The sequence below is a fragment of the Heliangelus exortis genome, chromosome 19, assembly GCF_036169615.1.
Source record: "Heliangelus exortis chromosome 19, bHelExo1.hap1, whole genome shotgun sequence".
Taxonomy (NCBI): Eukaryota; Metazoa; Chordata; class Aves; order Apodiformes; family Trochilidae; genus Heliangelus; species Heliangelus exortis.
The window spans coordinates 12,179,942-12,205,695 of NC_092440.1; the positions used below are offsets into that span (position 1 = coordinate 12,179,942).

The 25,754-nt window shown below is 42.8% G+C and overlaps 2 protein-coding genes across 3 annotated transcripts in view; both read right to left on the reverse strand.

The window, feature by feature from the left end:
• Window positions 1–256: 256 nt before the first annotated feature.
• Window positions 257–5,337, reverse strand: ERP29 (endoplasmic reticulum protein 29). Its single transcript, XM_071763110.1, has 3 exons — window positions 5,155–5,337; window positions 3,298–3,436; window positions 257–2,160 (listed from the first exon to the last, which is right to left on the reverse strand). Exons 1-3 carry the CDS (start codon window positions 5,269–5,271, stop codon window positions 1,658–1,660), a joined length of 759 nt encoding a protein of 252 aa, XP_071619211.1. The 5' UTR covers window positions 5,272–5,337; the 3' UTR covers window positions 257–1,657.
• A 343-nt stretch (window positions 5,338–5,680) lies between these two features.
• Window positions 5,681–25,754, reverse strand: part of NAA25 (N-alpha-acetyltransferase 25, NatB auxiliary subunit) — a 28,322-nt gene continuing 8,248 nt past the window's right edge. Inside the window, exons 7-24 of one of the 2 annotated variants that reach the window (XM_071763099.1) lie at window positions 25,479–25,557; window positions 24,833–24,944; window positions 23,904–23,993; window positions 23,382–23,551; window positions 22,526–22,638; window positions 19,732–19,939; window positions 19,224–19,310; window positions 18,470–18,650; window positions 17,806–17,905; window positions 13,463–13,614; window positions 13,050–13,175; window positions 12,493–12,736; window positions 12,122–12,245; window positions 11,702–11,764; window positions 11,131–11,228; window positions 10,813–10,923; window positions 10,550–10,696; window positions 5,681–8,986 (exon numbers count right to left, since the gene is read on the reverse strand). In XM_071763099.1, the coding sequence (XP_071619200.1) occupies window positions 8,864–8,986; window positions 10,550–10,696; window positions 10,813–10,923; window positions 11,131–11,228; window positions 11,702–11,764; window positions 12,122–12,245; window positions 12,493–12,736; window positions 13,050–13,175; window positions 13,463–13,614; window positions 17,806–17,905; window positions 18,470–18,650; window positions 19,224–19,310; window positions 19,732–19,939; window positions 22,526–22,638; window positions 23,382–23,551; window positions 23,904–23,993; window positions 24,833–24,944; window positions 25,479–25,557 (2,328 nt within the window). In that variant the 3' untranslated portion in view covers window positions 5,681–8,863. Of the gene's footprint in view, window positions 8,987–10,549; window positions 10,697–10,812; window positions 10,924–11,130; window positions 11,229–11,701; window positions 11,768–12,121; window positions 12,246–12,492; window positions 12,737–13,049; window positions 13,176–13,462; window positions 13,615–17,805; window positions 17,906–18,469; window positions 18,651–19,223; window positions 19,311–19,731; window positions 19,940–22,525; window positions 22,639–23,381; window positions 23,552–23,903; window positions 23,994–24,832; window positions 24,945–25,478; window positions 25,558–25,754 lie in introns of both variants that reach the window. The other variant, XM_071763098.1, reaches the window with a different exon arrangement.

Below are 25,754 nucleotides of genomic sequence, written 5' to 3' on the forward strand. Positions count from 1 at the left end.
TCAGCAGCAGAGAGGGAAAGGGCGTCACACAAAGCTGCGGAGATTGCACCCCCCGATCCCGACGGCCGCCCTGCTTGGGGGTCCGTCCTCCTCCCCTCCTCATGGGGAGGGGGCGCCCGAGAGACAGCCTCCCACCGCTTCGTGAAACCCCTCATCTCCGGTGCGTTCCTTTTGGGTCCAGGTGGCATCAACCGCCTTCTCCTCTAATGGCAAAATCATCATTATTTTCTCTAGAAAGCAGTTCAAGGAGCAGCTATTAACTGGAACCAACTTTTTTTATTATAGCATTATTTAACACATTTTATCTCGCAGCAATATCTGCCCCGTGTACCCACCGCAGGATTCAAAAGGCAGCAAAGCTCCCACAGAAACCAGTTTTGCTTAGCTCAAAGCATCGTCTTCAGGTAAAATGCTCAGGTGTTTATCTTTTCAGCTCTCTATGACCCTGATCAGGAGCACAACATCTTCCAGGCCACCATCTGAAACCCACACAGCGTGAAGAGCACATTCAGCATCAAGTTTTGAAGACTGACCTGATCCCTGGTCCAGGTATCTCCATTGAAATAGCATAGATGGGGCTCCTAAGTGCACGAGTATTTCTGCTTTCTCATTTCAAAATATTTAAAACCAACTGCTGATGGAGCTTTAATTTGATGCTGTCAATTGCTTCTGAAGATAAAGTTGGAGAAAATATTTCGTTAGCCATGGCTGGAGACTTTCAGACATCCTCATTGGTCTCACCTTTCTTTATTGTGAACCTGGGAAACGAAGCTAGGGTATGAAAACACAGGTATCACATGTGCTCTTCAGCCATAAGAAAACTCACCCAGATTAACCTCATCAAGGACTGAAAAGAACCACATTTTTTTTGTAGAAACTGGTGAGCCTAAGCATAATAGCACCTCAAGGACGCTCTGCCCTTGCTCAAAGATCAAATCACTCAATCTGTCAGGGTACAACAAATGACTTTGGGAGAACATTTGCTGAAATGGCTGTTCCGGACAGAAGATGAGGAGCAAGTTCTGATACGTGGAGGACCTGTCTTGATATGTCTGCCAGCATTTGGCTGATGCCCAAGCCAAATAGAGACAGGAGCCACTGAAGGAAAAGGCAGAAAAAGGAAACTCTGAGTCTCTTTAGTCAACAACAGGTAAGGAGAACACAATTCAGAGGAGAGCTTTTGGGAAAGCTCCTAAAGGTAGTAGAAACGGGGAGATTAAAAAGCACAAAACCCAAGGGCTCTAAGAACAGGAAAAGATGGGAATGCAAGGGGCACCTGAACTGTACCTTTTACAACATGTAAGATGGAATGTGAGGCTGAATTTTATTATTTGTTTGCTGGGGAACAGCTATAAAAACCACCAGGAATGTGCTTCAGGCCAATCTAGTGCTTTTTTTTTTTTTTTTTTTTTCCATTTTACTTTAACACTGTTACTGAATGGTATTACACAATACTGGCGTCTTGCTTTAAGGTGACTTTTCCAACATTTAGAATACTGTGGTTTTCAGGAGTATCTTCCTCTTGATCTTCAAAACTGAGAATACCAGAAGGAAATCTGCTGCTCTCTTGAAGACAGCGGGAAGTTTGCTTGCATAAGGAGAACTGGTTTAGGACTCTTGACAGTGTTTCACAGCTTGTACAAAGTTCTCCCCCAGATTAGAGCTCATCTTTTTCACTATTCTTCTTCAGGAAAGAAGCAAGGATATTGAGGCTTTTCTGGAGCTCCTCCTTTTTTCCATCACTCATTTTGTTCTTCTCGATCAGTTTTGTGATTCGGACGACTTCATTAGCAGCGAACTCTTCTCCCTGCTCCAGTATCTTGCTCATAATTTTCAAGTATTGCTCAGCTGACTTTTTCTCGGTTTCTTTTGTTTTTACTAAACTCTCTTGCCCTTTCTTCAGGAGGGACTGGCGCTCTGATTTCTCACTGGTGCTCACAAACTTGCTGGCCAGCATATCATACTCTTTCAGGCAGCCTGGCATCCCCAGATAGATGCCATTGGTCTTCAGCCAGCGCTGAATAGCCCCGGCCTTGATTTCACCACTGTAAGGCAGAGGATTGTCAAAGTCACCACCCTGAAACAAGTAAAAAATGGGGAATTTTTCCTTATCCAACTTGTACTTTTCTCCCAGCTCAGTGTTCAGTTTATCGCCATAATCTGCCAAGAGAAAATGAAACACAGAAAAGTACAGTATGTTAATCGGAAGAAAAAAACATTTTAGGATTCTCTTTTACATGAATTGGTAACTATATGTCTCCAGATTTTAAACACATCCTAATAAGCCTCTTTGCCAGGAAATGTCATACACTGAAACAAAAACATCCCAAAAAATGATTTGTGCAAGGCAAACCAACCTTACATTTTCCAAACTAAAAATACAAGAGTCTATCACTGCTTTGCTGCAACTGCGATAGTGCAAGCTAACATCAGGATAAACCCTGTCTTCTTTATGGGAAATTGATAGCCATTTTTCCTTTGGTTTGCTCTGGGTTTATTTGATTTGTTAAGTTAAATGGATTTTTTTCCTGATCTATGTGCAGCACGTACACTGACACGTTTTAGCTCTGACAGCACGCGAAGCTACAAGGTAGTTTCTTATTTTACATAAATTACATTTCTCCTTGAGGATAGAAAACATAACTTAAAGAGGTTTCAACCTTTGCTACTCAGCTAAATCCATGAATGTTTAAAAATGTCAGTGTGGGTGAAACTTCCCAGCTCTGACAATTCCTGTAAGCTTAAATTCTTAATTCTACCTCCAAAAGAAGAGAGAGCAGGGGGACAGTGATCCATTCTGCACTGCTTTTCTCTTAAAGGACAACCACAGCACTATGGCCACTTTCTGTGCTTTACCAACAAAAAAAAAAAACCCAGAGGATTTTCTGCAACAAATTAACCACACCACATTTGCTTCGTTTGTCCAGGCTTCTGCCTAAAACATTATTCTTTTAAGCCAGGTACCCTAGAAATGGATGAAAAAGTTTCTTTCTGCAAGGAAAGAAAAAAAAAAAACGACAGGGCTAGGACTAAGGCGGGTGGCAGCCAGTTTAGCAGCGTGGGCTGCCTTGCTTCATTAAGCAGCAGAACAGAGATAATAAGCAGCACTCCCACGCTCCCAGCAGGAGGCAGAGCAGCAGGGCTCAGCCACCAGCCGGCGCTGGGCTGGCAGGGCCGGCCCCGCTCATTTATCGCTATCAGAATTACCTCAGAGCCTGTTTTCATCAGGAACTGCAGGGAAGTTTATTTTCTCCACACCAGCCCATCCTGTTACTCATTCAGTCCGGAGCTCCTCACCTGATATCCCCACTTCGGCCACCAGCAGATCATCACTGGAGCCTGAGCTCTCTGCCAGCTTTTTAAACTCATCTTGTTTCTCGCCGTACGGGTATTGCGTATCGAACTTCACCAGCACAAACTTATGCTTTGGAACCACCTAAAACAAGAAAGGGGTGGTGGGGGGGAAAGGACACGACGTTAGCATGTCAGCTTTGAGTAATCTATAAGTCACCTAAGGTTGCTTTAGCTTGTTCTTCTTTTCCTGTGCAATGAAGGGATGCAGAAGGGAAGAGTGGAAATTTTATAATTATAGCTTTTAAGAAATGACTCACTGCAGCATGGAGGAAAGACTGAGCTTTGGGTGCTCGTATCCCTACACTGGTAACCATGGCGTGTGATGGGTTTGGGGCACCTGATAACCCCTTCAATTATACATGATTTGCTTACTGTAAATCTGATTAGCATCTGGGCAGGGAGTTGGCTGAACAATTGCCAGTGGGACATTAAGACAGACAGGACAGCTCTCATGTCACTCTGAGGTGTCCCAGCAGAACTGTGGCTCTGAGCTGAGATGTGGCATAGGGAAACCCTAGAGGTGCAGGACTGGCTCAGTCAACAGAGAATTTGTGGTTTTACTCATCTTTGCTTGTGCTGTTGCTTTTGAATTTTGCTCTGCTTGAATGATGCCTTTTCAAATGAGCTTGGAAATGGATCTGCCGCCTGGTTTGGGATTTTTTTCCCTTGCAGGATGAGACCTTGCAAAATCTCCTTTCTCGAGCGAACAGGTTCAGATTGCAACACTGTTCCCCACCTACCCAGTGCCCTGCAAGCACTCCTCAGGCTGCAGCTATAAACAAGTCTTCAGTCCTGGGCCTGCTCGTTCCTTTCTTTGCCGTTCTGGTAGAACGGGAACATGGCAGGAGTTAGAGCTTCAGTATTTCTGCTGGTCTTCTAAAGCCAGCCTGCTGCCCTTTTCTTTTAATTCTTCCAGCGGCAGAAGAGCTGGAAGCTGCTAAGTGTTGTAGCATTTAAATACCAAAAGTGGTTTGTCACAGCAAAAAAGTGAAGTGCAGCGCTGGCCCGTGGTGAGAAGTATTTGCTGATGCCTGATCAGTTTGTTTAGGGCAGACTTTTCAAACAGCTAAGCTGGTTGTTGTCTCTTCTGCTCATCCTGCTCCAGCACATGCTTTAATCCTGCTATACGATGAGTCCCTCGGGATGGGTGCCTCGCCATCTGCCCCGAGCTGGGCAGAGAAAAAAACCTTGCAAGCTCCGTCTTGCAGGAGCCTGTTGCTGTTTCGTGAACAAAAAATAAGTGAAACCGGCCCAGGCGGAAAGCGCGCACGGCCCCGACTCCCTCTCGCCCCGGCTCACCGGCACCGGCAGAGCAGGAGCCAACCCACAGCGGCTCTTCTGCTCCCTGACCAGGGGCGCGGGGAGCCGGCCCGGCACAAGGCCGCGGCGGCGGAACTAGAAGGGCCGAGTCAGGCCGGTGCGGCCATCCGAACTCCGCCGGACCGGACCAGACCGGACCGGGCTGGGCCGGGTCCGGCCCCCCGCGCCCCGTCCGCAGCGCTGCCCCGGCGGCGGCGCCGCTGCTCCACTTGGACAGCGCTGATTGGCCGCCGGCTGCGGCTGCCGCTCTCCTATTGGCTGTGGCGCGGCGGGCCCGCAGCCCCGGCCCTTGCACGAGCCCTCGCGGACCCCCGCGCCGACGGCGGTGGCGAGCGTGGCGACCCCGCGTTGGCTTCGCTCCTTCAGCTCCCGCACCCACACCCCACGCCCGCTCCGCGGCCCTCCACCTGTTGCCATGGCCGCCACATTCCCGGAGCGGCCGCCCACCCCTTTCCCCCGGAACGCTCTGCCGGACCTTACCTTGTAGAAGGTGATGGCGTCCAGGGGAACGGAGCCCTTGGTGTGCAGCGCACCGCCACCGGGCAGCGCCAAGCCGAGCAGGCAGAGGAGCAGCGAAGCGGCGGCCGCCGCAGCCATGGCGGAGCGCAGAGGGAGCGAGGCTACCGGGGCCACGTGATGGTGCGGAGCGCCGGGGGCTCGCCCCGCCCCGCCGGTCCGAGGAGTATGCCCGCCCCGCCCCACCCCGCCCGGACCAAACGGGGGAGCAGGCTGCCTTCTAGCGCTGCTTGGGCTGCTCTAGCGTGGTCCAGCTACCCGGCTCAGGCAGCTCCTGCTTGCGGAGAGGGGGAGAAGCTCCAAGCGCTGCCCCCTAACCCCAGGAGCCATTATTCTAAATCCAGTGCAGAGGTGGAAAGCAATGAGCGTTTTCCCCCTCCCCTCTTTTTCCATCCAGCTCGGTTTTCTGCTTGCGCTGCACCCGGATAATACGCCTCAACAACGCGCTTCCAGACCCTCGAGATAGAAAAACATGAGGCAACAATACTAATTTGTAACGAAACCGACTTTTATATAAATTATAAACCCATCCAGTTTAAAGCAGATCAATTGCAGTTGTGTCACTTAAATCCGTAGAAGGCTGAGGCATACAAATCTTCTACAGTCATAAATTAACAATGAATAATCAAGGAAGAGAAAGTTCAGATAAGGCTGCAGATACAACAACAAAAAAACCCACCCCTCTAAGATTACTAGCGTTAAAATAAAGTCGTGATTATCAATGACTGCAAAATATAAATGCAATTTGACAGTTAAAAAATACAAAAAAAATGATGGGCAACACAAACATCATTGTACATCTTGTCCTATATGTAGACAATGCAGGGTAGGACTTTTGAGCTTTATCTACATTAGACACTGGTTTTAAGCAAAGAGTTGAGGAAATCTGTAAAAGGACCATGGCTCATGATCCCAGTAGTATAAAAGCAGTATTTTTTCAGTCTGTAAACAGTAGTCTTGGTAGCTTCTTCTAGATCTGTTTTTCAATTCACCACCAAAAAAAAAAAAAAATTATAAAAAAAAAAAATCCAGAGTGGAAAAGGGGGAACAGCAGCAATTGGTTATAGCTTGAACTTCTTACCAGGTCCCTGTGGGACATATTCTGGAGGGGAAATGCTCTTTTGTAAGAAATATATATTTAACTGTACACAATCTATAAGGGGAGAGAAATTCTCCCTCAACCCAGCCCCCAAGTCAGTGCGTGGTCAATTTTTGTATTCCACCTCTTCCTGAAGAGAAACTAGAGCATGTGAAGAGATGGTACCTGGGTCTATAAAGAACTGAGTAATCAAAAAAATGCATTTGTTGGAAAAGGTTCTTGTTCACCAGTGGCTGCAACCAGCAAGGGAACAACACGGTGCACAGCCTGTGCTGGCACAGGGAGGGCTTGAGTGACCAGCCAAGGCTGGACCTGTGCTGTGAGGGGAAGCCATGGTTCCATCTCTCCTCAGACCTTGCTTCAGATGACACACATCCTCCCCCCACTCCCCTCTTCAGTTTCAATTCTTCTTTTAAGAAAGCCAATGCAGAAAACCTTTTTTTAAAGTTTAAGTTCTGCTTTCTGGCACGCAGGAGGATTTCAAAAGCTTGGTTCTAGCAACGTTACTCTTCATTTACATTTTCACCATTCCTTATAGATACAACTGGTGGAGTTCAAGCTGTTGTAGCAGCTGTAGAAGGAAAGTAAAGCATAAACCAGCCCCTGGGCTGTCCCCTCTGGATGCAGGTGCTGTGCCAGCTCTGCATTCAGTGCTGGTGTCTGCACAAAGCCCTCTGGATAGCAAAGCCACAGGGAGGGAGAGGACAGGGACATGGACCATTTGCCTTCTCAACGAGATGGGGCAGTGCAGATTTCTGGCTCAGTGCTTCGTTAGGAACTGCAGCATCTCAGCAATGGGACTGTTTTCACTTACCCTACACATTTCAAAGCATCAACTTCAGTCAGCAGTCTTGCTTTAATTTAGGAGCACACCCTTCCTTCCCAAAAGGTGTTTCTATACAACAGATAAGAGTTCAGTTGTGGTTTGCTTGCTTGTTTTGGTTTGTTGTTTTTTTTTTTTCTCAGGAAAAATATTACTATAAAACAGACTTAACACATTTTGGTATTCCTCCAACCCAGAGCACTTACCAGACATTGCAATTAAATAATCAGGACATCCATTACAATTCAGACTACCTGCAGACATTCTTCTTTCCCTTTCAGGATGGGGCAAAGCAAAACTAAATCCAGGAAGAGCAGCAATGTGGTGTTTTGTTTTTGTTTTTGTTTTTTTACACTGGGGATTTATTTTAAAAAAATACTCTCATCAACATTCTAGCATTACTAACAAAACATACTCAGAAGAGATGACAAAGATAGGATTGTCAGCTCTCTTAAAACTTTAAATATAGACTTCAGACACTAGCTGCTTTAAATCAGAAGATGAGGAAACTGTAGTCTGACCTATCTCTTGTACTGCAGGTACATGTCACTTCTTCACCTACCAATTTTAGGCTGCATTGCTCCTTTAAAATGAAAAGGGAAAAAAAAAAGCAACAGCAGAAATGCAGATTCAGAAGGAGCAGATGATGCAATTGCACTAACAGAACACCTAAGGAGCTAGTACTTGAATAATCAAAGATCAACTGCAAAAAGCAAGCATACAAGTTACAAAAAAGTATTCTCAGCCTCATACCACAGCGAAAGCAAAAGTTACCACTGCCAACTTAAAACCAAAGCCAATAGGATTTAATTTCTATTAAAATATTTAAGTCTTAAAGTTTCAGTAATCTAAATACACTTTTTAAAAGTCATGATTGCTGTTTTACATTAAACTGACATGAAATCAGACCACAGTGTCAGACTTCACTGCAGCTACTATATACAAGGTCTCTGGCTTTGTCTTTTTTCTGAAACACTGATTCCCATCTCTGTCTAAAGTTTAACAGCCAAGTTTGTTCCTCATCAGGTTTGCAATTTTTTTTCCAAATGTGAAACCAGCCTGTGTGTACAGACACCACCTCTGCCCTCCTCAGAGGAACCTGCCCCCCCACCAGCACCTCCTTCTCCCAACCTGCCAGGGAGGGCCGGGCTCTGCTGAGGGCTGTACCCAGAGGTGTGTGTGTGTGTCTGTGCGTGTGTGGTGAGTGTGTTCCTCCAGCACAGCCTCACCTCTCCCCACCCAAATAGTTCAGCAGGACCAAGTGGCTTCTGGACAAAATCAGCAGCTCTGGAACGGGCTCATTTCCCTGGAGGTGGCTGAATGCGGGCAACTACAATTTCTGCATTTCTAAGGCAAAGACCATACAAAAAATTATAAACACTGTATGGTGATGAAAATACAACTCCTTTGAGATATATGCTTTACACTGGATTTCTATTGCTGCTTCTAAAGACCATCTCCAGTTGTTTCTAGAGATTAAAAGGGAAGAAAGTTAATTTTCTCCTGTTGCAATATGCTTATGAACATGTATAAAAAGTGGTCAAACCCTGGTGAGGGTCCCTGCTTCTCATTTATGTACAATAATTTAAATCAGCTCAATACATCTGTAATACCTAAAAAAATTGTTTTATGATTTTAAGTCCTTCATGCATTATGAGGAAGTTCTGGATTAAAGTGATGGTAAATTGGATGTTGCTTCTGTCTGGGACTCTGGTGTTACTCCCCTGTGGAGTTTGTCAAGGATGCATTTCTCAAATCTTGAGTTTTTTAATAGTATCGAGTCTCTTTTTCAGCAGCTCTCCAATTTCCTGAACTGAGTGATGGTAACTGCTCTGGACCTTCCCTTGCACAGTCTTTGTAAACTTTTCTTCTTCCTGCAAAATGCAAAAGAGAAATTATTCACTCCAGGGCAACTGCTTAAATCCTCCTCCAGTTAAGCTTCCTCCATCCTTTCAAAGACTGATAAGAAATTCATGAGGACCACAGTATAAGTTTACAAGGGAAATGCCATCAGCACAGAATAAGCAACAGCAAAAATTCCTGCAGACAGGGCTGGTAACACATTCACATTTCTTCAACACTTCTAGAAACATCCACGTGCAAAATACTTGTGGCTGAGACTGCATTTAGCATTTTAATTTAGTCAGCACTTATTGAAATAGAGAATTTCTTGCACAGAACAAGTGGAGTCACTGGTACCCAGCTTTCCCAGAGGGAACAGATTCCCTTTACTATGCAGTTTTCAAAAATGCCCAGGCTGATCAGGCAACACTGATGCTTCTCCTGAAATCCATGTGAATCCAACTGCTGGGTTTTGCAGATCTGCCTGTGTAGTAATTTGATGCTTTGCATCAAAGGGAAGATAGAGGAATTTGCTGACTCAGTGAGGACCCAGAAAAACTAGGAAGATCAACAGTTACCTAGAAATGGTTAATCCTTTAAAGTGGAGATGAAAAAAGTACAAGTTGTCTAACAGCAGATTAAGGGTTCAGAAGTGCAATTCTGAAATATCTGGGTGCAGCTTTGAAAACCTGCCCAATTCAAAAGCCATGTAGACAAATGTGAATGCCAATGCCATATTGGCCAAATTTCCCCAAATTCAAGTTCCATGCTTCCAGTCACCTCCAGGCTTTTTAAGCTGGACCCTGACGCTATTCTCAGGACCTCAATCAATGTTCTAAACAAACACCTTCACGGTATTGAACTGCTAGAAGATCCCTTCTGACAGTATTGTCAACTTCTCTGTCACAAAGTTTAACTCTTCTCTGATTGCCATGCTTTAAAAATCCAGATTTCTTCATTAGGCACATGCTTCACATGTCTAAATTTGACATGAGGTTTGGCATGTACAGGCCCCATTAATCCTGCCTTTGGTTCTCCCCTACATAGCCGAGGGGTGGGATTTGCCACTTGGTTGTCTTTAAGGATCAAGTAATTGTTACCAGGGAAGTGACTAATCAACTGCAGGTCAATCTCAAATGTTTCCTGGAATAAGTATTTTGCAATCATTATGGCATGCTAGAACACAGATAATTGAGTAAGTCATAGCACAGACAACATAATAATGTTTAAACCTGAAGTTTTTCTTCATTAACACACCCACCACAATTTTAAATTTCTGTGTACAGATCTCATTTTTTGTGATTTTCTGCAGTGAGCCAGAGCTGACCAGATAAGGCAAAGTCAACAGTGACTGAAAAAACCTAACTCACCACTCAAACTAAACTTTCTAGCAGCCTGTTCCCTAATGCCTGGTTAAGAGTCAATTAATTCAGTCATAACACATGGTTGTTTTTTTTTTTTTTTAATTTGTTTTCCTTTTTTCCTTCCAATGAAACTTTTTTGGGTAAAGAAACTCCAACAAAATTATGCCATAAGCATGTACATACAGGTGGTCATCAGTCACCCACAAATGTATAGTGCACAGAAGTTCTTACCTGTAAATGCAGAGTGTCCTTGAGGGACAGCTCTTCAAGTTTTAGTGCAGTCAGAATGATTTCAAGCCCTTTGATGTGATCTATTACATTGGAAGTTAATGTCTGTAGTTCATTAACATAATCCAGAAAATGAGTAAATACAGGTGGCTAGAAAAACAAATAGATTTATAAGCACAAATTAATGCCTATTCAAATAATTATTCTTATTCTGTCAGTGTAAACGAGTTGGGTTGGGGAGGAAAAGAAAAAAAAATACTGTGTACCATAGCTACACTGCTTTCTTTTTTTTTCTTCTTCTTTTTTTGCAGGTTGGATTTAAAAGGTCGGAGGACACTGTCACAGTAACTTGATACCCACAAGGCAATGGAGATCGTCTGGAAAAAAAGGTAACAAGTTGCACTTACAGAAGGTTTCTACAGTAATTTTAGTGTTCCTACTGATAAGACTCAGAGTAGTTAGAATGTGCAACTAAAACCTCTACTTTCATGAATAACAGAGTACAAAGAACTTTCACTGTATTTAAATTTCCACATTTCTACTCTAAAGTACTCCAAGCTTAGAGTTTCCAAATTAAAAAATACCTCAACAAAGAAGACCAGGTTTTCTAACAGGTTTGGATGAGTTTTCAAGGTGCCATCTGTGACTTCAATCAAATCACCTTTACATTTATTGAACAAGTCTGAAAAGAAGAAAGAAAAGCTTTAAGAACATGCAGAGTAACTTAAATGTGTATTTTGTGTACAGTAATTATCTTGGTGCAGCGTGCAAAGCTGTCAGAGGACTGACTGCTGAGCAGTAAATGATAAATCTGGACCTCAGAAGGTCTGGATCTGAGGTTTACTCCGAATTGTACTCCATTCCTAACAGTATCCCCACTCCATTTATTAGACCAAGTTCCAGGGAGACAACAATTGCTAAGACTAAGCTGCAAGGTAGCCAAATGAAGGGACATAATGACATTCTGTGGCATGCAAGAGCTCCACCAGCACACAAGCCAAGGGGAATCCCAGCCTTGTTCTTCAGTATCTTTCAAAGGGGTCTGCAGATGCAGTAACACACTGGCCATGACTGCAGCACACTCAGCAGCACATTCCTAGAGCACCACAAAGCACTACCTTAAGTACCAGTGTTTATTCTTGAGTTACCATTTACCTGTTAGTCGTTCTATTAAAGACTTGAAACTATTCCCTATCCTCTCCTGGATTTCTGCTGAATCTTCTGAAAGAAAAGAAAAGTAGTCATAAACTACACGTTTGGGTATTTTCTGCTTCCAGAAAAACCAGAGGCATTTGAATGTAGTTTAGTGTTAGCTGTCAGAAGCAAATGCAACTGCTTTCAAAGAGTATTACACCAACATACACTGTACAAAAATGAAGACTTGCATAATACAATAAAAAATTAAGGCGTTGTCTCCCAGAGAAGCCAGTGCCATTCAAAAAATTAACAGACAAAAAACACTTTGGGTCCCCATCAGCCAACACCCAAGTTTTCAAACTAAACAAAGACCCACCTTGCTCCCTCCCACCACACATCACAACAATCTGGTTAAACCCCTGCCCCTCAAACACTTACCTAAGCCATTGGTATCTAGTTCATAAATATCACTAACAAGATAAAACAAGCTAGTCTGGCATTGACAGCTGCCATTACTGAAGAAGCCAGCCATTCGGGTAGGAGGAGGGCCAAGGACAGGATACTAGGCAAGAAGCAAAGAAAAAGATAAAGGTGTTGCAGCTTTTCCTTATCCAGAACACAGTGTCTGTCTCTGGCACATCTCTCAGTCAGATTCATACACTACAAACTCAGGGTCAGTTACGTGCACTCTGCAGCCTGCTGGACGTTACAAGATGCATTCAGTTTCTCTGCTTGCATTCACGGCCATTTAATATTTGGGGATTTTTTTTTTTTTTTAATTTTTTTTTTTTTTTTTCCTTAAGGGGTACCTGAATTTTTTGTTCTAGAAACTTCTTCCCTGAATCCACTGCCGCTTCCAGCTGCTGAAGCAGGGATCGAATTGTATCGATCTTGGATGAGACGCCGTTCTCTGCAGTCTTTTCAGAGTTCTTTGGTTGGATTGTGTGACTAAGAGTTGGGAGTCCACTCACTAGCCTTAAAGTTAAAGACCGGATTCGCAACCACATGGTTTCTTCCTCCAGTGAGAGTTTCCTATGTTCTTCAGAAATGTCCCTAGAGAAAGGCACCAAATGTTTTCAGGCAATTCGCTTCAGTTTTGCAAAGTAGCAAGCTTCACTCAGGTACAACAGCCTACCCAAAGTTATCAAATACTGTATGAAGGAAGAGGAGTGGGCAGAAATTCAGAGAACTGTATTAATATGTAAAAAGGCAGCACTGCTAGAAGTGATGAACGAGGCTTGTTAAGTTTGCAGTTAGCCAGCCTGGAGAACATCTAAATAAGGCAGTTTCCCTGAATGGGTTCCCTTTGCTGACAGGTGCTGCAAGGAGAAGGTGTGGCTGTACAGGTGAGGATAGTTCTACCCACCTGTCTTTTGGATCCCAGTTAAACAAGACTGTCAGGTCTCTGTTGTCACGCAAATCTTTCCATGGAATGTCATCCTCCTCTGGGCTCAGACTCATGGACTTTATACTTTCTTCTAAACTGGTTGATCTGTACACAAGAACAAGCACCATCAAATCAAACATTTGATCACTGCAAACAGCAAACACAGCTCACTAAGAGACCACATTCTCTCCTTGGCTCAACCCTTCTGATGCCACAAATGTTACACACAAGTGGTACTGACAAGGACGCTGAAGCAAGGGGAGCAGATTACAAGCACAAGAAAGTAGCTCACAGGTTTTTGCTGAAGAGCTTCAAATGCAACTAAGGTCTCACTAGGCCAGTGTTCCACCTATGCACAATTTTTTTTTCCACACACAGGCTGCTGCACTTACATATTTGCTTCAAGTAAGAGGTCTAACAACATCCGCTCCATGCGAACTTGGGCAAAGTGAAGGGAAGAGTTCAGCCTATTTCTAAATGCAATGAATTCTGGGATCTTCTCAAATGCACCATACTTGTAGGCTTGAATGATATATTCTGAGGTCTGAAAGAAAACACACACCATTCTCTGTATTAGTTACTGCCATAAATTCAGAATAACCAGAATTTATCAAGGTCACTGCCAAGTAATTGCATTTCTGTGGCTCTCATCAAGCCAGAGGTACACAATCTGGCAGATACCCAGGCCCTGGGAGAAGCTGGCACTGCTGCTTGCCAGACTCACCCCAGCACTTTTGCTACTTTGAGGATGCCCAGATGCTCCACCAGGCAACAAGATTTAATAACCAAACCAACACCAAGAAACATCATGTTGCTGTCTCCACCGAGACTGAAAAATACTTCTGAGGGGAGAGATTATTTTGGAAGGCTCTTTTTTTTTTTTTCCCCTGAGATGCATTATTCAAATCACTGTTTCACACTGCAAGAAGTAATTTCAGGCACAATAAAACAATCTCAGATTTTCTGGAACTGACTTAGATGTGCATCACACATTACCAAAGCATAGATTAAAAAAAATTACTCACACATTTTTTTTAAGTATCTTTTTTATTAGATTTTTTAATACAGTATCACAAGGTGGTATCACACAGTGTATACATATTACAATACAATCTAGACACCAAAGAAAACTGTCAGGCTCCATGGGATAGTTTGCCTCCCCTCTGATGAAATGCAGCAATACAAAGCAGGTAACTAATGTTTCACATCAGTCCAAGTGATCTCCAGACAGAGATTTGTATGACAAAAGAGCTCCAAAGAAGCCCTGTGTTTTAATGAAAATATCTAGCTGCAGAGACAGTGAACGAGTTATGCTCCCAGTCAAGACAGATGGCTGTGCTTTTTACACCAGAATTACTCTGCAAGTGAGAAATTCTGGAAAATTTCTTCTCAGCAAGATTATGACATGCACTGAAGATGGGAGGCATCAAAAAAAAGCCTCTGGTTAACTGAACTTCATATGATACTAACAGGCTGGAAGGCTCTGAGAGACCAGATGCTAGCACTCCCAGATGAAAAACTCTTTTTCCCCTCCAAAAATCAGAAAGGTCCTCTAGGTAGCTCTGCCTTTTTTTTTTTTTTTTTTTTTTTTAAGAAATTTGGTTATTTGTACTGTATGAAAAGATGCCAAATATTCAACAACATACCCTCTGATAAGCAGCCTCGCAGAGGTCACTGTCAGGCTGCGGGACTGCGCTAGGGGCGCTAATTCAACTGCATCGACGTGGTTTTTAAATCCCCACAGGACACGTTGGTGCTCTGTTTGCCTGCAGTATCTGGAGAAATTAAAGATGGATGGACACAAGAAAATTAGAGAGATTACTTGTGATTCTGTCTATTTAAAGGAGGACTATCTTGAGAAGGATAAAGTTGCCTTTTTAGTTTTGGCCAAATCTAGCAACACTGCCTTCTCTCTCCTCTGATCTTAAGAATCCTCTCCTGAAGCAGAAGAATTATGTCAGGACTGCACAGCATCCTAGATGGCTGTTACTCATGGAACACTCTTAAACAAGAATAGCTTCAGGCTGTTCAAGTTCAGCAACTCAGAAGGAAAACATTTATCCAAAGCAAATCGGTTGGAATCAGTTGCTGTATTTTTATGTCAGACCATTTTGTTTCCATCCCACACTCCTGTGCTAGGAAGAGTCCCCCACACAGTGAGCTGCAGGACATACTATTTAATGCTGCAGCAGACGTTTTAGCTATCTTAAACATCAGCCTAGAGAGGAGCAGGCAGTATCTGAAATCAAGTAAAAAGGTAACTTTTAGAGGTTAGTCCTTCTTTAACATTGCAGCTAGATGCTGTTACAGCATTTGAATGGGAAGCTGGCATCAGCACCCTAAGTATGAAGGGGAAACCCCAGCAGAAGAGAAACTGGTAGCAGACTCTGACCTTGTGATACTTGGGTCATGTCTCATGGTGAGGAACCTCTTTTCCTCTCATCACCCTAGATGAACAGTACCCTGGAGCTGAGCCTTCACTTCCTATAATTTGCACTTTAAGGTTGGTTTTAAAGATGCTTGCTACTTGCAAATTAGTGCAGCTTTTGATGTGTTTCCCAACTAAGGGGAACTCAAGGTGACAACCACTGAAGTGTCCAGGACATGCAACAGATTTGGCTGCCCAAGAAGAACAATGGCTCATGGTTCTTTGGTCACAATACTGTCTCCAAGATGAGACATGACTCGAGTGGGTTCCAGAGTCACATCCTTATCATGCAGCATGAAGAACATAATGCTTGATTGCATCCCTTTTGCCCCTCTTGCAATTTCAACCTTTTCAGCCACTGCCTCTTCAGGATTTCTGGAACAGGAGTAGAGTAGCATTTTCCTGGCAACAGCACTTGGAACATGGCTGTCTTCACCTTGTGTACAGATGTTGAGTTACTGGAGGCAATCAGCTCTTCTCTGCTGCAAGCATCTTTATAATTCATTCATGCCTTCTTCCAAGGTAACCACACCTGAAGCTACTTCAGATTGTTTTCCAGGGAGAGATGATTTCTTGATGCTTTACAACGCAGAGCTCCACAGCAGACAAGTCACAGCCAGTAGCTTTTTTTTCCACCTGGTACCCAGGAGTCAAACCTTTTATTCCAACAGTCGGTTCCAGGTGTGCTTTTCATTCAAATTTACTGAGTGACTCTTAGGCAAAACTAAACAAGTTAACCTTCATTAAATAATTAAAAAAAGCAGCCACCACTACCAACAACAGACACGTAGGAGAAAGCTGTCTGGAACCAGGGCTTCCCTCCAGCACAAATCATTGCACCCAGGAACCCAAAGACTCTCAGCAAGCAGGATCAGCCTGGACAGTGAGCAAATGAGGGCAGCAGACAAGAGTGAGCTCCCATCACACAATCCACATGCTCCTCAGGGCATCCCACTCTCTACAGTGAAATTTCTGTCAGACACAGGTCACAGTAACTCAGCATATACCTTAGCATAGGCAAATGGAACTGGTATCTTGTACACAGGAATAACCTGGGCTGCTAACAGAGCAAGGCTACTCCCTGAGGGATCACTGTGTGAGCATCTTTACTATTCATCACACACAAGCCTGGTGTTTTTATCTATTCCTGGCACGGTGGGAAAGCAAGTTGTATGACTGCAGAGCCTCTGGAGACAACTTAGCCAGTGGCTGACTGGAAGATCTGCAACTGGATCACACCTTTTGTTTCTTACCAAAGTAAAGCAAAATAATTTTCTTCACCTACCTCTCAACATTGACTTAACTGTAAAATATAAAAGACACAGGATATAGTTCTACTCCTCAGAATGGGACTGTCTTGCAAGTTCTAGGGAGATGGACTGATACACATACTACCCTACAACAATTCTGGACTATTTCTGTTCTTCCAGTAAATTTCCACCAAGACTTCAAATAAGTTTTGTTCAACTGTCCTCCTACCTAACCCATTTTTCATGACTCCATGGGAATTCTGAAACAGAACTGACATTTTCCCTAGGAATGTATGAGAATGTACACCAGGGTGTTTTTTCCAAATAAGAATAATGACAAAACCAGTTAATAACCAGCAAGCTACAAGCATGCTAGGTGCCTAGGGCATAGCATCCATTTTATGAAACACCTGAACTCTCTGGAGGAATTCAGCTGCTCTCCCCTCACCATCTCCTCCACTCCAGCCCCAAGACTCTCATTCATTTATTTTCATTCAGACCACTTTTTTGGGGTGAAATAAATAAAAGAGGCAGTTCCCACTAGCACAAACCCAAGTCTTTGTGAACTCTCCCTCTTTCCTTGTGCTTTCCCAACATCCCTGTATGTCCTGGATGGCTGTCATTAAGACACTGCTTCAGTGACTGTCATAGAAAGGATTCATAGGTTTGCCAGCAGCATTTCAACCCACCATCTCTGGCTACAGCATGACTTTCCAAAATGCTGGAAGTTATGACACCAGGACGTGCTTGCCACAGGACATGTCACTTAGCAAATTACTGCATAAAATCACAGTCCAGTCATTTAAATATAATCATACCTGGGTTTTGATTTTTTTTTTTTTTTTTTAGTAGTTAGAAAGCTAAAGCAAACATGTAACAGTAAGTCACAAACTCTTGCAATGAGACATACAACAAGGCAACCTTTACTACAAACACACAGATACACCCATTATTCCTTTGTGCTATCAACCACCACATTTCTCTCAGCCCTACTGCTGTAAGGCATCTTGACACAAGTGCTCTGTGACAAGGACACAGAGATTTGTTTTCAACTTACATCTTTCTGGTTGGAGTGGAAAAACCTGAGTGCAAAATTGCAGGATTGGGATGCAGCAGCGTAATGGCCCAGTGCCTCTGCATAGCGTGTCAGGAGATAGCTGCAACACAACACAACACAGCCCCAGTCAGACATCAGCACAGAGCCCTCAGGAACCCCCAGTTTCAAACACAGCTCTGAAGAGAGAGCTGCATGCAGCATGGTTCAGCTTGGACAGAAAAAAGTCTGGAGAATTAATAGATGGGAATCGCAACATTCATACTGCAATTTAAGTTTTTAACAGGGATGGAAGGAATTCTTAATATTTAAAAGACTATGTGGAGGCTGTTCACTATGTTTGTTTACCCAGTGCTAAGCTTTGCTGAGTAATGACAAGCCAGAACACCAAGCTGTGACTGGAATCAAGATAAACATTTCACAAATTTACTTCAGAATCCTCTCCGTTAATACTCTGAGAACCCAAAACTGATCAAAATCACATGGGAAAGACACATCAGCTCTGCTTCTTGTGGAGTATCTCACATAATTCCAAAATGCTTTTATACAATGCCATATAAAAAACTGATAATCTGCTGACTTTCAGCAGCACAAAGGAAACTGAAGATCTCAGGACTAGTTACTGGAGGGTGAGCACCACCAATTATTCTCAGTAAATACTACCCACCCGATGGTGTCGTGCTGTATGTGCTTCGCATCAAGACTGGAATAGAGCTCTGCAACAGGTTCAAATGCACCAAGCCTGCAGTAGATTCGAATGAGCAGCAATTTAAACTGAGCATTAGAAGGACTATGAGACAACCCCTCTTCTAAGAGAGTTAGGCACTGCCATACAGCCATCTCTTCACCTGGTGACAAAGACAAAAAACAGACAGGCCTGATCAGAGAGAGGCAATGAACACTGACAGCACGGTTCCCTTTGACATTGAAGCTTCTGTCCTCCAGTTACACACCTCTCCAAACAGTCCCATGTTTAAACATGCAGCAGGTCTCAGCAGAAGGTCTAGAAGCAGGGGATCCAAAAGACAAAGTATGTTAGGGAGGGAAAGATACTCTCAAAACACCTCTGATAGCAGAAGGGATTTGTCAGCAGAACTCATGCAAAAGGAGAGGAAACATTATCTACATGGGAAAGCCACGGCATGCTTCTAAGACAGCAAGCTTTGAGCTGCAAGTCTAATCAGCAAAGCTCTGCCAGGACATGCAGCAGTTAATCAGAAAAATTAAAAAGCCTTTAGAGATCAGAGGGGATCATATCAAACACCAACTGAATAGAAAGACTTGTGAAATGCCTCATATTGAGTAAGAAACCAGAAAACTATGAGCCCAACAAGCTATGTCAGGTACACACCAGCCACAGGGACACACCCTCTGTACCACAACCATCCTGCATGGTATTAAGACACAATTCAGGAACATACCTTCCAGCCACAGGTCAAGCAGCAGGTGAACTGCAAGCAGGCAGTAATAATCTGAAAACTGCAATTCAGTTTTCAAACAAGCTTTCCCTAAAATGAAAAATAAAGTTACCCTTGAATTACTGCAGTGCTGTCAGCTGCTTCTCACGTTGTCAGTATTATCAAATGACAGACACTAACCCCAGCTTAATTTATAAAATCCAGAGCTGTCTTAAAAATTGAAATAATGCTATACAATATGCTATACAACATAAAACAAATGCTATATAGTGCTATGCTATATAAATGCTATATAATGCTATACAACAAATGCTACATTTGTTCATCATGCAAGTGGGACTTTGGGCCACTTCATGCATTGACATCTGCTGGAAGAAGAAGATTCTCTTCCTACGACTGCAAGATTTACAAATGAAGTTTGTGTTGTTCTGCTCCCCCTAAAAAGGCTCTGAACTTCTGCTCATAAAAAGCTGCAAGTGAACAGCAATGTCAGCTTGAAGGTTTTCCTCACCAAAGTCCAGTCCATGGCGGTATCTGAACATCAGCTCCCGGACCACACTCAGCTTCTCCTTCTTATCCATAGCGTGATAGATCCCCAGCAACCTGGAGAGCTGCACCACACACAAGTGCTGCTGCAGGGCTTTGATGTCCCCTGGCAGAGGGATGTCACTCTCAGCTGTTACCGACAGAGGGATTACTTCCAGCAGCTGACTGATGAACTGAAAGAGAAACACTGCTGTGAAATTCTGCAGGGCACCTGGGACTGCCTGGACAGAAATCATCGTTTCCACCCTCAAATCAAAAAAAGCAAGGTGGAAGTGTCAGTATCAGCCCTGATGCCACACTGAAATCAGTGGTTTAAGAGCTGGCTTCAATTTTTAATTTTTTTCTTAAAGGTGCTGAGCACACAGTTCTGGTTGCACTCAATAGCTTTCCTCCATCAAAGAGATGAAGGAAAAAAGTGACATCACAGACAAGTTTCCAATACATTCACACACAAAGGAGTTCAAGCACTTGTTAACACTCACACTATAACATATGCAATTAAAATGAGTTACTGAAAGGCTTCACAGCACACTTCCAGGAAACAGTGGGTTTATACCAGCTATTACATTTTCTCTGAACCCTGAAGTAATGCACTATTATCAGCAGGTTCATCACCTTTGATTAATGACTTATTTTTTTAATTAAGTCATAATAAAAGCAGCCTCTCATTGTTTACAAATTTAATAGCACGCTTCTCACAACACACACTCAGGGTTGGACAGTGGGTTTTTGCAGCTCTAAAATCCAACAGTGTTTATAAGCTTAAAACAGAGCCAGAGCCAGCAAATTCAGCTTTACTATATTCAGTCTGGAAGCACAAAAACTGCATTAAATGCATGCCTGAGGAAAAAAGCAGAGAGCTAGGCAGGAAGAACCCACAGCACCATGCACTGAAATTCCAGTTTTCCATGAAGATTGTGTTGATTCCTCTTTTCAAGTCTGACCTTTTGCCAAGCTGGGCAACAGAATCATTAGGTTGCAAACTCCAATTTATACTTCTAGGAAGTTGAGATTGATGTTGCTATGATTATGTCTGAAATATCTCGTGTCTAGTGGCCCAGCAAGATTATGGCATTCTCAGCTACTTAAGTGTACTACTAGCCAGAACTCAGAAAAAAACACCAAAAAAATTGTGTTCCCAGTTGTGTGACCCTGCTGCTGCACCTAGTACACAGCCATCTCCAGCATCTTTTGCTATGAAACAAGAATAAATCTAAGATAATCTATAAAGATAATCTATAAACATTTTAAGTAACTTTGAAATTCCAAAAATACATCAGCACTTTAACATCACCAACCCTCCTCAGCTATAGCTCTCTCCTTGACCGAGTTACACTGCTGCAGAGGAGTGCTTTGGAGACAGGAGAACCAGCAGAGCCATGCAGTGGAAAAAACTTCTAATATGTGACTCAATATATGCATCAAATCATCAGCAGTTTTAAGGCCACTCCGAGTATTTTAGAGAATTTATTCAAAGTCATGGTTTTACAAGCACTGCAACAAAACTCTAGCCTAAACTGTTCTTTTTAAATACCATTCCTTCCCATTTAAATTTTTTTTCCTGAAAAGTTAGGATAAAATCTGTTCAGCACTCTGAGTGTTACCTTGCAATGGTATCACCACTTTCAGAACTGTGAGTTAAATGCCCTACTGACCATTGGAGTAAAACCACACCTTTTATCACAAAACATAACAGCAACTCAAATGTGCCACCATTCTTCACAGGGAGCCAGTGGGTTGGACTTGATGATCTCTGAGGTCCCTTCCAACCCAGCCAATTCTATGATTCAGCCAATTCTATGAAAAGCTGGCATTAGAAGTAAAAAAAATAGTTGAATGGACTAAGAAAACACCACCACTATCTGCACTTTGTTTACAAACACTTTCTCCACAGCCTCTGGCTGATCCAGGGTTTTTTGTCTAGCCCTTCCCAGCTCTGGTAATTTTACACAATGGGTTACAAAAACAATGGGGTGAGTGACAGGATTCCCAGCTGCTGAAGTCATTCAGTGAGCTGCTCATGACTCTGCACAAATTGTCTTTTCAGTTTAAGAGAGCTTGTTTCAAAAAGAGATTCTGGAAAAGTTGTCACAGATGAGGGAGCAGATTTTTTTCCATTACACATTTAAGTTTAATGGGAAAAACAAGTGATGGGTGGGAAGGGGAAGAGGAGGATGGCTTTGTAAAACACAAGTTACACTACACAGCAATGAGAATTGCAACTGAATGAACAGGGTGGTCTCTTTACTGTTTCCACACTACTCCACATTGTAAGCTGTGATCTATTAACAAAAGTGATGAGAGATTACTCATTTAAAAGTGAGCTAATTGGGTAGCTTATCAGTTGAGCTACAATTCCTAGGGAGCTTTTCATTATAAGATATAAGCTCTACCTTTTCAGTAGCATTACCAGCTTCATTTTCAATACAAGCAGCTAACCAAGACCATTTCAAAGCACCCTGACACTTTGAAATTGTAATAAAAAAGCCAAATGAATACCAACTACATCTGGGTCTGAGACTCTGCAGGAACAATCTTAGTTTTCAGTCTCCAAAAAAAAAAAAACCAAACAAAACCCTGAATTAAATTGCTCAGTATATTCAGCTGTTCATGATATTTTCTACAGTGCAAAGAGTTTTCTGAATTTCAAACAGAAGGTACAAGTTTGATGTTTCCAGTCTTTTCTTACGACTCACAGGTATTTTAAGATAAAGAAATCAGAGTGCAATTCATGCCACCACTTCTTTTTCTTCCCTTACCTTTGAGTACTGGCTGGATGGGAGGAGATCCACAAATACTCTGAGATCAGTAAAACAGCAGGGTTTGTCCCCAAACTTTTTGAAGTACTGAAACATTAGTTCTTCTGGATCACCTAAAAAAAAGGCCAGTTTATCTTTAATATGCTCCATTACAAGTTGAACCTGTAAAACCACTATGAAAAATCTTTGCTAATGCTTTTTCCCCCCCTCTTCAAGATTACACAGTGATTTAGGAAATGGATAGCTGCCCTGCTACAGCCTTTACCAGAGGCTCAATGCCTCTGGCAACCAAGGACACACAAAAAAAAAAGGTTCACTAAAGCTACTCTGGCAGATAAGAACTCTGGATAACAAGGCATGCACACACAGCCTCTACTTACTCAACAGCAACTTATTTTTGGATGGAAATACAAAAGGAACTACCAAGTAGCACAGATGTTGCCCTAATCACAACCTCTCCTTCACCAATTCCCTAAATGCATTTTTAAATCCAACTTTTTAGAAAACAACATCTGGTACAGCTGCCAAAAAAAATTAAAAGGAAAAAAAGCATCCAGAGATTACAGATATCTGCAGGACTTTTTGCAGAAGCAGTGCATGAGGAATGCACTTTTCATTACAGTGTCAGTGCCCATGCTCCTAGATCCCACAGGTCCTCTTGGAAGTCTCCATGCTTACTTTTCCAAGCCCTGGAGCAGCCTGGAACTCCCTGCCTTTCTTCAAGGGTCACGTTTCACATACAGACAACATTTTTGCAACAGACCCCGCATCTAACTCAGTGATTTAGCAAAGAACTCGTTCCAAGTTTGTGCTCTCTCCAAAAGATGAAATTTACCACCCAGGCAGTGGCTCTTACCCAGTTTATGTTCATCATTACAGCCCCGGTGCCGCAGGCGTCTGATCAGCTCCAGTTTAGCCAAGTATGGTCCCCGAAGTGGCCGAGAGCTCTTGGATTCTTCTGTGATCCTCTCTTCTATAAATTTCACAGCTTGCTCTATAGAATAGTGCACCTCTCCTTCCAAAGAGCTGTGCAATTAAAGAGACAAAAGGTTCTTTGATTTCTCCCATTGCTAGGGCATTGATACAAACTGCTCAACGTGCTCCTAGGATACTCTTAAACTGGCATGTTGGATTTTGACTCAATCACCATGAAAAATATGAACTGGAAGATTCCTACACTGTACAACCTACTATTTATACAGCTGTTTCAAATAAAGTATTGCCAACCCCCAAAACAAAGCAGGGAAAATGCAACATTGAAGGTCTGCTGTCAAGAAGTCACCCAAAGACACAGCCAGCACCCCGCTGCATGGATGGGGGCAAACAATTTGCTGTAGCATCAAGGAAAAACAAATCCACAGCAACACTGTTAACTTACTGTTCTCCTTCTGGTGGCGGTGTCCAGGATTCATCAATGAGTTGAAACACTGAATCAAAGTAAGTTATATAAAACTGCCAATCATCTGAGCTGAAACAAAAAAATCAGGCACAGAACAAAGTTTAGGGAATTACCAAAATAATAAGTCACTTCTAAAACTGCACTTCTCACAGCTGCTGAATTTAAGGAAATGCACATATTCATATTACAGAAAGAAGCAACTGCAGTAAGAATAACTTCTCCTTGAAAAGTTTTCACATCTTAGGAATGTTATCACTCTGAGCTTCTTGAAATGTAGAGGCAACATTTTCAATAAGGAATTGAGCCAAGCTACAAATTCTGCTCCTAACATTTACATTCCAATCAGAGCTCATGAATATCCCCATAAAATGCTAAGCCAGAGAAGTTTCTCCTGCCTAGGTTCAGATCAGATTAAGAGTATAGAATAGGAGATGCCAACTACACAGAGGCAGAGCTGAAAATGTCCTTATATTTATTCTACACCTTGTCAGTGCTCTCTTCAGGTGTCCTGTAAAGCTGATGCTTGTTTTCTCCAATCTGCCCACTACAAATACATTTAACAAATATCTCTCCCACCATGAAAGCTAAGAGCTGGACAACCAGCACATCCTTCAGAAATAAGCAAAATGAGCAAAATTTTGCCACATTAACATATTGTTAAAGTCAGACTTCACAAAAAAGCAACTTCAGTCCTGACACTAACACCCCCTGTGCCCTCCCCATGTCCCTTTAACATTCCATTCTGCTCCTCTTTTCCTCAGAGTGTAAACGTTTGGAAATGCTTTGAGATGCTCTGATGTTCTTCTCTTTTAAGCACCATTTATAAAAGCCACTCAGCAAGGCAATTCACAACCAGCCTGGAATTTTTTTCAGTTTTTTTCAGGAGGACTGCAGAAATATCATCTCACTTTTTCAGCAGCAGCCTTCTCGACAGCGCATTGCACTCTGGCCACCTACACAGCTTCTTGTACATTGCCATACACTTGTTCTCACGGCTTTGGAGCTCACTTGTCAGCTTCTCTAAATTAAAAACAGAAGGGCAAATTGATTTAATTAATGCATTTCCTCCACTACTTTCTGCACAAAGCTTCTCATTATAGCCAAGGATGCGAAACAGTAAGTGTAAGAGAACAGAAGAGAAGCCCTTGAAGGACAGAAAGGACTGATTTGCTATGGAAACCTTCACATCCCAATTCCTAAAAATTGCAAGTGCATTTTTATCTCCAGAAAGAGTCCACAAAAATGTAGGGTATTAGGAACATTTTTTTTTTTTTTCTTTTTAAGATGGCAGCTACAACAAACCAACCTAACAACTCAGTTCTGCTAAGCACAGTGCTGCAAAGTTCATCACTGAATTAACACAACCCCCAACCAGGTGGGTAAAACCAGCTTGCATGAGAGCACTGCCAGAGGTTGCATCCATGTTTGAAACTGGCGCTAAGAGTCAGGCTTCTTACAACCTTTTTTTTTTTGTAATTAACAAACAAATCTGAAGCACAGCAGAGCTGCCTGTCCTCCACACAACTGTAATTATTAATGGACAGAGTAAGTTACCCCCAAGCTTTCCTCTCACGACATCCAAGGCTTCCTTATACTTCTCCAGGCGTTCCAGAATCATGTAGTAGAGTTCAACCTTAAAAGGAAGATTGGACTGCAATGAAATTTGTTGGTCAAACAAGACACAGGTGTGCCAAGAAACAGTGGCTTGAGTTACTGTCACTTGAACTAGGAGATAGCTAGGACTGCAAAGTTATCTTTAGTATCCCAGAGGGTGGAGCACTCAGGAATTTAGGTCTTTTTTCCATTCTCAGTGCTGAAGTTTCTCTTGGG

Excerpts from the sequence above, each read along its gene's own strand:
- ERP29 (XM_071763110.1), bottom strand. The coding sequence starts at position 5,271 with ATGGCTGCGGCGGCCGCCGCTTCGCTGCTCCTCTGCCTGCTCGGCTTG. Across the intron at positions 3,437-5,154 it reads ACGCCATCACCTTCTACAAG|GTGGTTCCAAAGCATAAGTT; the intron begins GTAAGGTCCGGC and ends TTCTTGTTTTAG. Across the intron at positions 2,161-3,297 it reads GGCCGAAGTGGGGATATCAG|ATTATGGCGATAAACTGAAC; the intron begins GTGAGGAGCTCC and ends TTCTCTTGGCAG.